The 16,378-nt window shown below is 41.5% G+C and overlaps 1 protein-coding gene across 1 annotated transcript in view; it reads right to left on the reverse strand.

Moving 5' to 3' along the window:
- Window positions 1–744: 744 nt before the first annotated feature.
- ASXL2 (ASXL transcriptional regulator 2) overlaps window positions 745–16,378 on the reverse strand; it is a 317,528-nt gene continuing 301,894 nt past the window's right edge. Inside the window, exons 11-12 of the mRNA XM_030198635.1 lie at window positions 7,263–7,899; window positions 745–4,335 (exon numbers count right to left, since the gene is read on the reverse strand). Coding sequence (XP_030054495.1) covers window positions 1,879–4,335; window positions 7,263–7,899 — 3,094 coding nt within the window. The 3' untranslated portion in view covers window positions 745–1,878. The remainder of the gene's footprint in view (window positions 4,336–7,262; window positions 7,900–16,378) is intronic.

Consider the following 16,378-nt stretch of genomic DNA (forward strand, 5'->3'; position numbering starts at 1 on the left):
GCAGCAAGGTGTGTATTTTATGACTTCTCTGCGAACATGTCTCCACCTGTGTCACATACAAATATGCACTTACATGTTACAGAGCATGTTTGTACTCCTGAAGTAATTTTATAAGAAGCCTTTTACACATTTATACTGGCATATGCGCATGAAAAACTCTTTATAACATTACCCCCATTATGGGGGTCAGTATTCATACTGCCCACAAAGTCCAATAGTACTGTTTACATGTGGCCTCTGCAAAGGGAAGATACCTGCACACTTTACTTTGAAACTTGCCTAAAAGAAAAAGTACCTCCAGATATCTTTTTTTTTTTCTGTGGGCACTTTTGAAACACAAGCCTTTTGAAACACCCTCAGGAACACCCCACTAAGGGCCAGATTCTATGTAAGATACGGCAAGTATCGCAAATTAAATTGTGCGCACAGCCAATTTACGTGCACTACTTGAGTAGAGCCAATTAGTGATAATTGGCTGATAACCAATTATCATCACTGGCAGTAATTGGAAGTTATGCATGCTTCTTTTTAGATGTATTATATAGAGGCTCATGTAAATTTCAATGTGCATAGCTGAAAAGGGACTTGGCCATGGGAAGAGTGTAGGCATGTCAGGGGCATCAATCAAATTTACGCACATTGTTACAGAATTCGGGGGGAACAGATGTATATTTAGGCACATGCATTTACACCAGGTTTTCAGTGGCATAAATGGCTGTGCCTAAATATACGCTTGTTCCCCCACCGATGCACTATTCTATAAACCACATCTTACTGTAGACGTGGTTTATAGAATAGCGTTATGCGGGTTATTCAAACACAACTACATTTTAGACACCTTATATAGAATCCGGCCCTAAATGCAGGTAAAAACATGTGCACTTTTGCCCTCCCTAGGTCGGTTTGAAATGAGGAGACTGTTGCTACAGGAAAGAACCATTTCTGATGTGCTGAACTGTGCCGACATAGTAATCCTATCATGAAATCTCACTAACCAGTGAAACCATTTTTTCAAAATTTCTCCATTATCAATAATGAATGAAAATACTACCCAATGTTTGATATATGCAGACTGACTTTCAATTACCTTCATAAGAAATGTGGCATGTATAGCAAGGACATTAAAACAATAGTATGGAGATGCCAGAAAACCTGAGAAAATACATCCTACATGTAAATTCTTGATGGTCACAGTGTATATGTTTCTAACCCTGATATTTCAATGTTTAATGCAACAAGATTTTGTTGTTTTCAAAGAATAATGAAGAGGATGCGGAGAGTCTAGGATCTTAACTTTAAATATTCTGAACCTGGTAGTAACTGCTGCTGTTTGGACAATGGCCTGGAGATTATTGCTGAAATTTTGAATGAAAGTGAATATCTAGAAGTGATTGCTTGATTGATGGATAAAAATTTCAATAAAAAACAGATTGCTCCCTCTTGCTACAGCACTATGACTGAACTGAAACTTTAAAAGGAAGAGATCCCCAATTGGCACTTAACTAGAACAACAATTTTTTAAAAACAAGTATATTAGATGAGGGAGGGTGAGAAAACTGATCAGGGCCGATAATTTTTTTCTGTAACCTTTTCTGTAACCCATTAAAGGAAATAATAGGGCTTATTTACATGATTCTTCAAGTGCAAACTCTTATCATGATTCACGTGGTCTACAGTGACTCTTACTAACAAATAGCTTTTGCTTAACAAACTATAATGTAATTCTGTATACCTGATTAAGCAGTCTGCATCTCCTGTGCAAATTGAGAACCATTTTTCTTGTTCCTGCCTTCAGTTTGTGGTTCCAAAAGGATGAAAAATAAAATAAGGGAAAACATGACCACCACTTCTTGTGTTCCCCCCCCCCATAAGTTTTTGTTACCGAACCACGAGGCAGGAGACACACAGTTTTGAAGGGCCAATGCATTCATCATGGCAGAAGGCCCCACAGCCCTTGCACATGATCATGGCTTTTAACCTGCAGTAGCATTTCGAAGAAGAATCATCCATATTGCTGTCTTCAGTAAAGGCCTGAACAGAGATGGGTTGACCATGGCTGCCAGTCTGGCTGGTAGGGATTGTTGTGACAGTTACAGAGAAGGACATAACATTCCCAGTATTGTCTGAACCTCGGTTTAAAGTTGGATGCAAGATGGGGCCATGGTTCACATCTCGAGAAGTGGAAACATTGATTGTACCTCCATAAGCAGGTCCAATAAGATTTGCAGTGTTTCCATACATCCTTTGGGACTGTAAAGATGAAAACAGCTGAGACTGATGCATTTGAGAATCTGCGTGTTGGAAAGAAGTCTTACAGAAGTCAGAAGTGTGGTGCAGAACTTTCCCTCCTCTAATGACATTTGCCATTCTGACCTGGGCTGCTGGAAAGAAACCTCTGGCAGAGGAGGATCCATCATAAACCTGGTCTCCTGGCAAGAAATGAAAACCTTGCTTCTGATTCACTCCTTTTTCAGGCAGAGCTGCATTCAGTTTTAGACTCTTGCCAGGAATATAGCAGTTAAATAGATCTTCCACACTATGGGAAGCTGGACTTTTTTCTAAGCCATCAGAGATCATGATGTGTTCATGCTCATCTGCTGTATCTTCAGTATCTGTATCTGTTAAATCATCATCACTACAGTCACCCACAGCTTCTCTTTCACATTCCCTACACTCCATTTTGTCTGTATTATCAGGACCATTCATACACATACAGTTGTCTAAATTCATGACAGGAGCTCTTCTGAAGCTATCAAGAACTCTGCCATAGGTGGCAATATTTAGCAGGTAGTGGCCAGACATGGCAGGTTTTGAAGTCCGTCTGCCCACAAAACCTAGCATAAACCTCTGACTAGTGGAAATATCTTCTAATTGAAAACCTGAGTGACTGAGGTCGAGCTGTGCAGGATGTGGGACAAACAATGAATTCTGTCCTTGTGCCCTCTTGATTAAAGTCTGCAGAATTTGCTCTTGGGTTGCTTTGTTGGGTGCCTCATGGCCTTGATCAATGCTCTTCTCCTTCAGGTCCTTTTCTGAGAACAACTGCAGGATCCTTTGGCTCTGAGGGAGATGCCCACTCTGGCAGAGAATTCTTTCAAGTTGCTGCCGTGCTAGGTATGATTGCTTTGCTTCTCTATCCTTTCTTTCATTATCACTTCCCACCGAAGGGAACACTGGAGTGCTTACAATGCTAGGTAACTTTCTTTCATCAGATGGAGCCAGAGGAACAGTTTTCATGTCTCCTTTGGTGAGTGGCTTAGGCATAATTTGTTCTAATGGGACATCCTTCCCTTGGAGCAGCTGGGTAACAAGAGGATTGTTAGCAGGAATGTTGGAGCTTGACCTAGAAATGAAACCACTTGTGCTTGAGGGATTTTTCTGATTTTTAAGGCTAGGGATTGCTGGCAAAGTGTTAAAAGTGAATGGAGATGACATAGTAGATTCTCTGATAACATGGGCCTGAGATGTGATGGGCATATCTGAGCTTAATGAAATTATGGTGGCAGTCTTAGCAATGGAAACAGGTGACACTGAAGATATCAAAGCTGATGTTTTGCTCAAGTTAGCACTTGGGCATTTTTCTACAAGGGCAGAAGCTGCTGTAACGGTTAAGTTATTATTGGCCTTTGTTTTGGATTCAGTCTCATCAGCTGGTTTGTTACAGACAGGTGATGTCTCTAAGGTCTTTGCTGAAGACATGGCTGAACCTGTTGGAAATGAAGGCTCTTTATCCTTTCTGGTACTGATATAAGTCTTTAGGAAGTCTGAGCCAAAACTTGATTTTGAAACTGGATTTACTGTCCCCTCTGTGTCATGCAGATCAGCACTTTTCTGTTTATTTGTGTTTGCTTCCTCTAATAGTATGGGGCTTGTGTTAATTACTGTAGCTCTGGATTGTACTGTGGTGGTTTGCTGTAACTGTGCTCTTGAAGCAGTGTAAGCTGATGTCTGGTGTACGGCCTGCATTTCACCTTGCAACTGGGCTTTGGGGTGATAAAATATAGACCTTCTCGAACCTCCCCCTCTTCCAATTCTTCCCAAATCCGGTGTGCTCCCCCCATTTCCACTGGTTCCACTTGCTGTACTACTCTCTCCTCCTCCTGGCCCTCCGCCTCCTGGACCAGGGCCTGGGATGGTGCCCCCAAAAGAAGCTGCTGTGGCAGCAGCTGCAGCCGCTGCTGCTCTTTGTGCTCTGGCAAGCTGGGCTTTTGCTTTAATGTCTGCCAGGGTCCTGGCTCCTGTTCTTCCTGGACTGTTAGTGGGGGATGGAAAACAGACCCCGGGAGAGACCTGGCTGCCAGGAAATGGCAATGAAGAGATTTGTGGGAAAGCAATCTGAAAACAGAAAAAAAAAAAGCACAGAATTTTACAAAATGCAAATAAATGATCTAGAGGATAAGGGAGAAAAACAAACCAGTAGTTTACTCCAGTGTTCAGACACTATCATCCTGAGTTCATGTTATATTGACCTGACAAAGGGAACTTAATTATTAAAATCTAGTCACAAATATACAAGGTTAATCCCCAAATGGGCAGCACCTGTGTATTATTTGTCAATCTTTATTTTGCATATTTGAATGAACCAAGAAGACAACTACATTATTTTTTTCAATAATACTGAATGTGAAAACTAATCATCAAATTTTGACAAATGGTAAAATGCAGTTGCTCTACATATTGCTATTGAAGATGAACATTACAATATAGAGCATTTGCTATGATTCTTTTTTTATGCGAATAATATTCTTTATAGTAATGAGCTACCCAATAAGTGGGAGCAGTAAAGGAACTCACAATATTTGGAGAGTGATGATTTTTTCTGCCATGGATATCAATATTTCATTTGTTAGAAAATTTCAAATGGAATAAGATCTATTGTAAAATATTGTGCCTTCACATCAGTGGCAATCCAAATAGATCTCAGAACCACAAGGAGGTCATGTTAGAAACACCTACATGTGGGAAAAGTACTATTTTGTGTAGATTGCACACACATGTAATTGTCAATTTCAAAAAGCCACTATTATACACATGCAGATGGTAAAGATGCAGAGATCTCAAGATGGCTTGGTTTGGGTGTGGTTTGAGTAGGCTGAAAAAGTACTGTAAAGAGTTATCCTCTTACCTGACTCCTGTAGAAGCAGGTACTCACATGTGTAGATGGTGGTACTTTACATGTGCAAAGCCCTGAGTAATGCCGATCTTTTCCCGCATGTGTACGTTTATAAAATGGATGCTCCGGCTACACATACCAGCAAATACTGAAGCACTTCTGCATGTCCATATACTGGAAGAATTGTGAATTCCCCGACCTAAACATCCCATTTCCCACATACAGCCCTATGCAAAATGGAGCTTCATATATGTTAATCTATTATAAGTTGGCTACCTTGATAAAATTATAAATAATTGGAATGTGTTTTATAGCAATAATAAATAGTGCAGTAAATTTTGAAGTTTTTAAAAGATAAATGATACATTAATGGTCAACCATGAATCGTGATGGAAACCTCACTGGACTGTTGACCAACCATATTTAACACTTTTTCAATCTATTTCATATCTATGATAGCACACAGGCCATAAATAAGACAGTATTTTAATAGCCTGAGAAAATTTTTTGCTTGTGCATATAAAGGGCCAAAGTACTAAACCATACAAAAATTTGCTGCTCATCAACTTTTTTGCTAAATTTTGATGTGGGATACAATGAGCTCCTGGATCATTTAAATCCCATAGAAAAATCTGGTGGGAAATATCTTGCATATTGCTACAGCTAGCAACTACATGTGTGGTTCTCCCCAGTGTTTAAAGTCTCCTCCCTTGATATTTGCCCTCAAAATGGCTGGTAAATACAAAGGGTAGATTTCAAAATCAAATCTATGTGTGATGTTTCCCTAGCTCACCCTCTATCCATCTCTAGGAATGTCTCTGCTCATCCAGCTAAAAGAATGCACAATGTGAAAGACTGCCTATGCTTTTAGCAAGGCTTTTCCAGAGAGGCCCATTTATCCAGGTACACTGCTTTAGAACATAAGGTTATCATACTGGGACAGACCAAAGGTCCATCAAGCCCAGTATCCTGTTTCCAACAGTTGACATTCCAGGTCACAAGTACCTGGCAGGATCCCAAAACAGTACAATACATGTTATGCTACTTATCCTAGAAATAGTCAGTGGATTTTCCCAAGTCCATCTTAATAATGGCTTATGGACTTTTCTTTTAGAAAGATATCCAAACCTTTTTTAAACCCCGCTAAGCTTACTGCTTTTACCACACTCTCTGGCAACGATGTCCAGAGTTTAATTACTCGTTGAGTGAAGAAATATTTTCTCAAATTTGTTTTAAATTTACTATGTTGTAGCTTGAGTGCCCCCTAGTCCTAGTATTTTTGGAAAGAGTAAACAAGTGATTCACATCTACCTGTTCCACTTCCCTCATTATTTTATATACCTCTATCACATCTCCCCTCAGCCGTCTTTTCTCCAAGCTGAAGAGCCCTAGCTGCTTCAGCCTTTCCTTATAGGGAATAATTTTGAAATGGAACATGCACTTATAAAGTACTTTTATCTGTTTTAAGAATGGCTGCACTTAAGCTATGATTGAGGCACATACTTTTCAGCACTTACTTTGTACTTGCAGCTGAACACCTGACCCAAACTTCAAAGGAAACTCTTGGGAGTTTGCTTTTGAAAAGTAACTTGCAGGTCTGCAGCTATTTTGTACTGATAGCCCCTTGTGGGGTTCTGTTATTATTGTCTCTGAAGACAACTACCCGGATAAAATGACCAGACTGAGAATTGCCCTCCTCAAATGGGGCTAAAAATACACAAGTTCCACGGCATGTGTACCTTTAGTTACATTAGAAAAGAGGCATCCCTCTGGTTGTGTTTAGGCTATTGAAGCCACATTTGTATGGGTGACATTAAATGTATATGTGCTATTTTTTTCCTTGCTCAGCTGTCTGCATAAATAGCATGTAAAAACTATGAGACTCTGGTGGAACATGTTTAATTTGACTTATAAAGAGAAGATGTAAGCAGCTGAAAAATTCAAAAGAGCAAGCCTAACAGTCTTTGTGCTCTCAAGGTTTATCCTCTGGTTGAAATGCCTACATTTTTTAATTGTATGTATTGTACAACAAATGCTCAATGAAAAAAATGTGAACTGAAGAATTATGAGGCTGCTAAATTTTAAGAGGAATCAACACTTTAAAAATAACTACTGGTACACTTAGCCAGCTAAGCCCAGTGTTCTTTACCGTGAGTGGAGGAACCTTGTGGTCTGATACTTGTTCTTTTGCTTCAAGAAAGGACTTTGGTAAGCTCCGAAATATCTGCTGGTTGGTGACACGTGGCTTTTTCTCTGGACAGGAAGGAGTCCCATCTTGGTCTTCCGATTTTCTTTTGAGTTCCTTAGAACTGATATTCATTTGCTCAGATGCATTGGCCTCCTTTTCATCATTCTCTTGGTTGTCCATTTGACTGCTGGTCACAGAGGCTGCTTTTGTAACAATTTCTGGGCTCTTTGGTTTGCATGTGGCTAGTGCAAGGCCACTCTTCTGCTCTGTCTCCTCATACTCCTGGGGTGCACTGCTAGGTTTCCCATCTTCTTCTTTTTGGTAAGGTGAATCCTCATTTTTTATATCAGTCGCAAAGGGCTTTAGAGAGTTATTAGAATCTGATACTTCTGTTTTCACATCTTTGTCTTCTGTCTGTTTTTCTTTCTTCACTGCTGCTTGCTCCCTGATGTTTTCCTTTGTTTCTTCTGAAGGTTTTTTCTCTTCTCTGAAGAGCAGTGCTTCTGGTTTCGGTGCAGATGTCAGTTGTTTAGCCTCTGTGTCACAGCTAGTGATCTCTGAAGTCAATTTGTTTGACTCTTCAAGACTCAAACCAGAACTGAGAAAAGAACAAGAAATGGAAGGTTACATGTTTCAAAGTTCACATCTTTCAGAGGTTTAAATTATTTTTATATAATATGATACTCTTAACCAACCATGGAAATTATGTATTTCTCTACTGTATAATCATATGTGGCACATATAGTACAGGGAAGTAAACAAAATTCTTTATATGCTGGGTTGCCCCATTCAATTAATTCTATAATTATTTACAACTGTCTTATATGCACTAGATTTTTATGTTTATTAATTGCCTATCCTTCACCAATCTATGCTTAGTATTGTATCATGCATACTGTATAGTGCAGAAAATGTACCTTTTATTGTAGTGTGTCCAGCAAAGCACAATATTACTGCAGATTAAGGTCGTCATTTTAGAAACATCTACATATGGAAATAATGGCATTTACACATGTAAATTATCTACATGTATAAATGGTACTTTCAGAAAGTTGCTATTTGCAAGTGTAGATACTTCGGACACAGACATGTCAAGGGGGCATGCTTTGGAAAGGCCAAAATATATGTATTTGCTGTTCTACAATGTCACTGGGGGGGTGGAGTCTTTCAGGGGTCACTATTAACTCCAGTTCTTTTAAATGTAATATCTTAGGGGTCCTTTTACTAAGGTGCGTTAATGGATAAGACAACCTTTATATGCCTATGGGTGTCATATCATTTAGCGTACCTTAGTTAAAGGACCCCTTAATCTTTTGTCCCAGGTATTTTGTTCTTTTGGCTTTAATTCATATTTATATATGGACAATGTATAATTTTTTGTACCACTGAAAGCTATGTTAGAAGATTTAAAGAGAATTGCCGGTACACTTAAAAAATTGGCTACTGAATAAGTTAAAAGTAAATACTGAAAATACAAAGGTGTTATGGGTGAGAAAGCATCACAACCCTCAGAATCAGTATCTTTGCTGGTTCAGACTAAATCTGTGATCAATGAAATACAAGTGCTGGAAATGGTTCTGTTATCTCAGCTTTCCTTGGAGTTACAGATTGAAGTATTGGTGACGATGGCTTGGTATAACTTAAGATAGTCTGACAGTTCAGATCTTTATCTTTGACCTTAAGCTTTTTTTTTTCTACAGTAGTCCGACTGTTTTGAGTAATCTGGGCTACTGTAATACTAAATACTTGGGAATTTAAAAAAAAGTCAAATTACATAATACATTACAACCTGATTGTCTGTTTGAATGAGGACAATCTGATGCTGAAGCAGTCTCTGAAAGCCTTTATAGCATTTATAGAAACTCTAGGAGGTTGATCTACTGCTGTGTCTCCTGAGCAGACCACTAACCCTGAGTGTGGAGTCCGTTTATATAAGCCCCCAGCCCAGGTTGGATGCATCTGTAGTTAGTGTTTTGTGAGGGAGAAGAATTTGGAATGCAATTCCTTTGGCCACATTGCTCCAAGTCATCCACCGAGACAGAGACTTGTTAGAAGGAAGGAGTGACAGAGATGACATCTGCTTGGTTCCCAGGGGTAAGCTAGAGCTCACTGAGATGGCCTTGAATAGCAGTGTGGCTTGAGTGTAACATGCACAATTTAAAGGCATATGGCCTAGCAATCTCAACATTTGCCAAGCTGATACCTGGTGGTTCTGACGAACTTGCAGGGCTATAGATCAAAGATTCCATGCACTATACTGGGAGAAAAGCTGTCTTAGATTGGTTGTAGATGGGATATGGGGTAGTTGATGATGTACCCTACCACCTGAATAGTTCTGCACATGGATTCTTGCACCCCTTCCTTTGATGTGCTCTTCACCAGCTAACCATCTACATAGGGACACACGTGCATTCCAAGTCTGCATAGCAATGCTGCAACTAATACTAAACATTTTGTGGAGACCCTCGGTAGAATGTGGTACTGATAGTGGTGTTTCCCTATGCTGAACTGCAGATACTTCCTGTGAATGGGATGTATCTGTATGTGGGTATAGGTGTCCTTTAAGTTCAGAGAGCATAGCCAATCTTGTTCCTGTATCAAGAGAAGTACAGTGCCCAGGGAAACCATCCTAAAGTTTTGTTTTGCCAGTTATTTGTTCATGGTCCTTAAGTCTAGGTTGGGACAGAATTATTTTTTGTGACCAGGAAGTGCTTGGAATAAAATCTTTTCCCTTTTTCTCCTAGTGGAATGGATTCCACTGCTTTGACCAGTAAAAGGGAGGAGACTTCCTTCATAAGTAACTCCTGGTGCTGAAAGCTAGACTTTGATGTCATCAGTGGGCAATTTGGTGGTATTGTTCCAACTGGAGGATGTAGCCTATCCAGACTACTTTGAGAATCCACTGGTCTGAGATTACAAGAGGCAACCTTGCTTGGAAAAAATTCAGCTTCTCTCCTACTGGCAGGTCATCCAGAATCTTTGATGGTGACTATGCTCTCTTAAAGACAGTCAAAGGTTCTTCCCCTGTTGACCGGGAAGCCAGTTGGGACTTTTGAGCCCTCTGCTGCTGTGGGCAGGAGCTCTGGGGTTGATGAAAGGGTGAAGGGAACCTAGCCCTCTGACAGTAATAGGTCCTCCTTTGCTCTCCACCAGAGTATCTCCTAGACAAGGAGGCTGAAGCAGGAATGGGCCAGGACAGTGACTCAATGATGCCAGTATGTTTCTTCCTGAGGTCTGCGACCTCCTCTACCTTGTCACAAAAAATGATTATATACCTGGCATGGAACATCCACCAGCTTCTCCCAAATGGCTGGTTCTAGGTCTGAGGCGCACAGCCTGGTGAGTCTGCGCATCCCAATACTCACAGTGGAGGCTCTGGACACTGCATCGAAAGCATCATTGGATGCCTAGGCCATGCACTTTCTACACTCCTGATATTTTGCTACTAGCTGGCAAAGTTCTGCAGCTTTCTCTGAGGGTACAGTGTCTATGAACTCTGCAACGCTGCTCACTAATTTCTGCAAGTGCATGCCCATTAAAAGCTAGTAAGAATGTATACAGGACACAAGCATAGCATTCTGAAAAAGCTCTTTCCCAAAGAATCCAAAGTCTGTGCCTCTCTCCCATGAGGGCACAAAAGAGTGTGTCACGGAGCTTTTCACTCTTGACCATCAAGGAATGGTGAGGAAGCTGAAGCTTTTCTAATCCAGGAGCTTTCTGGACTTTATACTGTGAATAGGCTGTACGGGGAAGGTGGGGGGTGTCTCCCACTGCATCTGTATCTTCTTAAGGATCCTGCGAATGGGCACTGTGACAGCCCTGGGCTCATCCTCAGTTTCTAAAGGGAATGGACTTAGTCATCTCCTTAATAAAGTCAGTAGAGGAGAGTTTCTCAGGCAGAGATTTTCTCGTTTTATGAGGAGGGAAGGGGTCTGAAGGAATTCCAAGAGACCCCTCCTCTGAGAAAATCTCTGGTGCATCCTCAGACTCCCAGGAGTGGTACAAATTGGACTCATAAAAATACTCCTCTCTGGGAGGTTAACTTGATCTGCAGAGAGGTTGGTCAGGCCTAGGATGTGGGCACCGAGGAAAGAAAGGTTGATCTCTGGTGCCCCCAAAAAGCTTACTCCCCCAAGGGACTGGACAATAACACCATTTCGATGGGCATTGACTCTGACAACCGGCAGGTTACCGGCATAGATGAGCACGCGTCAGGAAGGGCATGGGCTTCCAGAATGGGCTGTAACTCAATCTGGTCCAAAGTCAAAGCTCTCAATACCTCAGCATTACGTTGAGCCAGAAGATATGCCATCTCCACCTAGAGAATTGCCCAGATTTGCTCCTCGAGGGGAGCCATCAGAAAAGGCTGAGACTCAGCTGATGGTCCTGGCTTGATAGAGACTGTTGCACCCTTGGAGGGTGAGTGGCCATCACAGTGCAGATGCTTTTTGGGTATCGAGGATGTCGATGCCTTGGTGCTCTCAATGCTTTGTTTCAAAGGGGACCAATGCTGATGCTTCTTGGCTTCTGCCCAATGCACGACATCCTGCTTTCATGTCCCTGATCCACCACTGGTTCTTAAGTCCTGCTTCTATATTCTTTCACACCTAGATCACTTCCATGCTAAATGTGGTCCTTGTGGTCATCCAGGCTCTACAAGTACACCATCCCTTTGAGTCCTACTTATGTGACTGGATGTACCCTGATATTCCACTCATTTACTACCACACTTATTCATATAATCACACATTTGTCTTTAGACAACTGCAATTTGCTTCATGATTTGTGATCTACATAAATGGATTTTGGATTATGATCCCCAAATAACAAAATGTAGAGCTGTCCAAAGTCAATTAATCATATCTTCCAACTACAAAAATGGATGCATTGTCAATAGGGTGCCTCAAGCGATTTTTAACAAATACTATGAACTTTCATACAATGTATTTGAATACCTGGCTTTATTTATTTATTTATTTATTTGTTACATTTGTATCCCACATTTTCCCACCTATTTGCAGGCTCAGTGTGGCATAATACTGGAGAGGCATACTCCAGTGTAAACAAATACAAAGTGATGTTGTGGTAAGATAAAGATAAAGTTCATGTGACACATGAGGCTGATACTGAAGATTTGTCCAGGTAACAAATATTTCCATTTCAAAAATCCTTTCTCTACTGACTGTTTAAATTTTGTTCAGCCAACTTGCTGTCTGGACAAAATTTATCCACTACCAAAGAGGCCGAGCAGGAGATATTTCAAGGGTGCAATTTATGAATAACACCACTGTCCAGCTAAAATTAGCTGAACAAATTTGGTCAAGTTTGATGGCAGCCCTAAAGCTAATTACATATCATTATCAAGGTAACTTTATCGCATTATATTCAACAGCATCTAAGTGTCACAGAATATCCAGGTAAAGTTAACTGGATAAAGACATCCATTTAACTTTGTCACTTACCACACTACTCAGTATGGCCCCCTACAGTAGCTATAAGAATATAACATGTCCTCATGCATTTCAAAACAATTGTGTATGTTACGAAAGTTAGAAATATGCCTATAACATGCATAATTTTGAAAATTCCACATATGTGCACAAGGGATCATTTAAAAAAGGGTTTAACAAGTAAAACCTGTTTTATATGTAAAAAAAAAAAGCCTTTTATGAAACTGCATGTTAGTATATGCATGTGTAAGTACGCTCAGCAACAATTCGGTGTGTTCTTATCATGCACTGTGCAATGTTCCTGGGAGTGTAATTCAGAGTTGGTATAAATACGTGCATTGGTATTTGCTCACACAGGAGCTGGTTCAGGGTGCCTATTTTATAAAGGGACATAAGCACCCAAGTTGACTTTATAAATATGGACTTCTCAAACAGGTATCCCTATTACAAAATCAAGGTCATGGAGGGTTTCTATAAAGGGGTGCAAGAACATGCCTATTTAGATCCCATTCTATAAATGTACCTATTTTTCTTTGTAGAATACTAGCATAATAGGTTAAACACATACCTATATTATAGGCATGATTACATATAACCATCATAGAGCTCATGTAAATGTTTGAGCCCAGACTGCAAAAGGGTGTGCGTAGATTATAGTATTTTATAACTATGTGTGTAGATGTGAAAGCCCTGCCCAAACTCTGCCCACCTGCAAAGTTTATGCCATCAAATATTGGTGTATACTTACAGAATAACCATGTCACTTGGAAAATGGTCATCTAAGCACATAGTGGCTTCTTATAAAATTACTTCCATAAGGAGTAATCCTATAACACCATTTGATAGGAGCATATTTTATCATGGAAAGTTGGTGCTTATTTTCCTTTATAGAATACTAGCATAACTAAGTATACACGAATGTATGAACATGAGAACATAAGTGCTGCCATACTGGGACAGACCAAAGATTCATCAAACCCAGTATCCTGTTTCTAACAGTGGCCAATCCAGGTCACAAGTACCTGGCAAGATTCAGCAAGGGCATAGCATCTACGTGTGGCACATATCCTTGTAACTTATAGTATTCTGCCCCCTTGCAAACAGATGCTATGTAAGTTAAACATGCATTTGCAGAATAGTACTTAGGTGGCATGCTGGCTTAAGTGCACACATACATGCTAGTATTTTATTACACATGTACGGCTGGATTCTACATAAGGCGCGGTGAGTAGCGAGTGTCAAAATGTGTACATGGCCAATTTGCGTGCGCCACTCAATGAACCAATTAGTCATGATAATTGGCCAATAACAATCAATTACCACCACTAATCGGCAATGGAATTTACGCATGCTTCTTTTTAGGTGTATCCTAGAAAGAGGCATGCATAAATTCCAACATGTGTAGCTGAAAAGGGGGCGCGGCCATGGGAGGAGTGTAAGTGTGTCAAGGCGTCAATCAAACATACGCGTGTTGTTACAGAACTCAGAGGAACGTGTGTACATTTAGGCGCTGGCCTTTATACCAGGTTTTCAGTAGCGTAAATGGTCTCGTCTACATGTACGCATGTTTCCCCGGCCTATGAGCTATTCTATGAACTGCATCTTACTGTAAATGCGGTTTATAGACTAGCTATACGTGCATTAATCTGACATGCCTACATTTTAGATGCCATGTGCCTGTAAATGTTAGTGCCTACTTTATACAACTGCTTCTATAGGAGGAAATTCAATAAATGGCACCTAAAAAATCGACATGGAAATCAATACTAAGTGTATTCTATACGTGGCGCCTAGATTTAGGCACGGTATATAGATTATGCTTAGTTGATATATTAGTGCCTAAAACTATGCGCTTCCACTTACACCAATGAAAATGTGGCATAAATCCCAACATGTAGATTTAGGCACACTGGGCCATATTCTATAACTACATGTACAAATTTCAGAACATCCACAAAACGCCCATTTCCCTGCCAATAACCATGCCCCTTTTTTCCCTGCACACGTTAGAAGTTAGGTGCACTGCATACCAGAATGTGCATAGCGAGCTGTGTGTATAAATTCTAATTATTGCCAATTAGTGCACATTATCGCATGTTAAAGCGAATGCTACATACCTGTAGAAGGTATTCTCCGAGGACAGCAGGCTGATTGTTCTCACTGATGGGTGACGTCCACGGCAGCCCCTCCAATCGGAAACTTCTCTAGCAAAGTCCTTTGCTAGTCCTCGCGCGCCCGCGCGCACCGCGCATGCGCAGCCGTCTTCCCGCCCGAAACCGGCTCGAGCCGGCCAGTCCAGTATGTAGCAAGACAATACACTTCAAGAGAAGACACAACTCCAAAGGGGAGGCGGGCGGGTTTGTGAGAACAATCAGCCTGCTGTCCTCGGAGAATACCTTCTACAGGTATGTAGCATTCGCTTTCTCCGAGGACAAGCAGGCTGCTTGTTCTCACTGATGGGGTATCCCTAGCCCCCAGGCTCACTCAAAACAACAACCATGGTCAATTGGGCCTCGCAACGGCGAGGACATAACTGAGATTGACCTAAAAAATTTACCAACTAACTGAGAGTGCAGCCTGGAACAGAACAAACAGGGCCCTCGGGGGGTGGAGTTGGATCCTAAAGCCCAAACAGATTCTGAAGAACTGACTGCCCGAACCGACTGTCGCGTCGGGTATCCTGCTGCAGACAGTAATGAGATGTGAATGTGTGGACAGATGACCACGTCGCAGCTTTGCAAATTTCTTCAATAGAGGCTGACTTCAAGTGGGCTACCGACGCAGCCATGGCTCTAACATTATGAGCCGTGACATGACCCTCAAGAGCCAGCCCCGCCTGGGCGTAAGTGAAGTAAATGCAATCTGCTAGCCAATTGGATATGGTGCGTTTCCCTACAGCCACTCCCCTCCTATTGGGATCAAAAGAAACAAACAATTGGGCGGACTGTCTGTGGGGCTGTGTCCGCTCCAGGTAGAAGGCCAATGCTCTCTTGCAGTCCAATGTGTGCAGCTGACGTTCAGCAGGGCAGGAATGAGGACGGGGAAAGAATGTTGGCAAGACAATTGACTGGTTCAGATGGAACTCCGACACGACCTTTGGCAAGAACTTAGGGTGAGTGCGGAGGACTACTCTGTTATGATGAAATTTGGTGTAAGGGGCCTGGGCTACCAGGGCCTGAAGCTCACTGACTCTACGAGCTGAAGTAACTGCCACCAAGAAAATGACCTTCCAGGTCAAGTACTTCAGATGGCAGGAATTCAGTGGCTCAAAAGGAGGTTTCATCAGCTGGGTGAGAACGACATTGAGATCCCATGACACTGTAGGAGGCTTGACAGGGGGCTTTGACAAAAGCAAACCTCTCATGAAGCGAACAACTAAAGGCTGTCCTGAGATCGGCTTACCTTCCACATGGTAATGGTATGCACTGATCGCGCTAAGGTGAACTCTTACAGAGTTGGTCTTAAGACCAGACTCAGACAAGTGCAGAAGGTATTCAAGCAGGGTCTGTGTAGGACAAGAGCGAGGAGCTAGGGCCTTGCTGTCACACCAGACGGCAAACCTCCTCCACAGAAAGAAGTAACTCCTCTTAGTGGAATCTTTCCTGGAAGCAAGCAAGACGCGGGAGA

This window comes from Microcaecilia unicolor, chromosome 3 (assembly GCF_901765095.1).
Source record: "Microcaecilia unicolor chromosome 3, aMicUni1.1, whole genome shotgun sequence".
Lineage (NCBI taxonomy): Eukaryota > Metazoa > Chordata > Amphibia > Gymnophiona > Siphonopidae > Microcaecilia > Microcaecilia unicolor.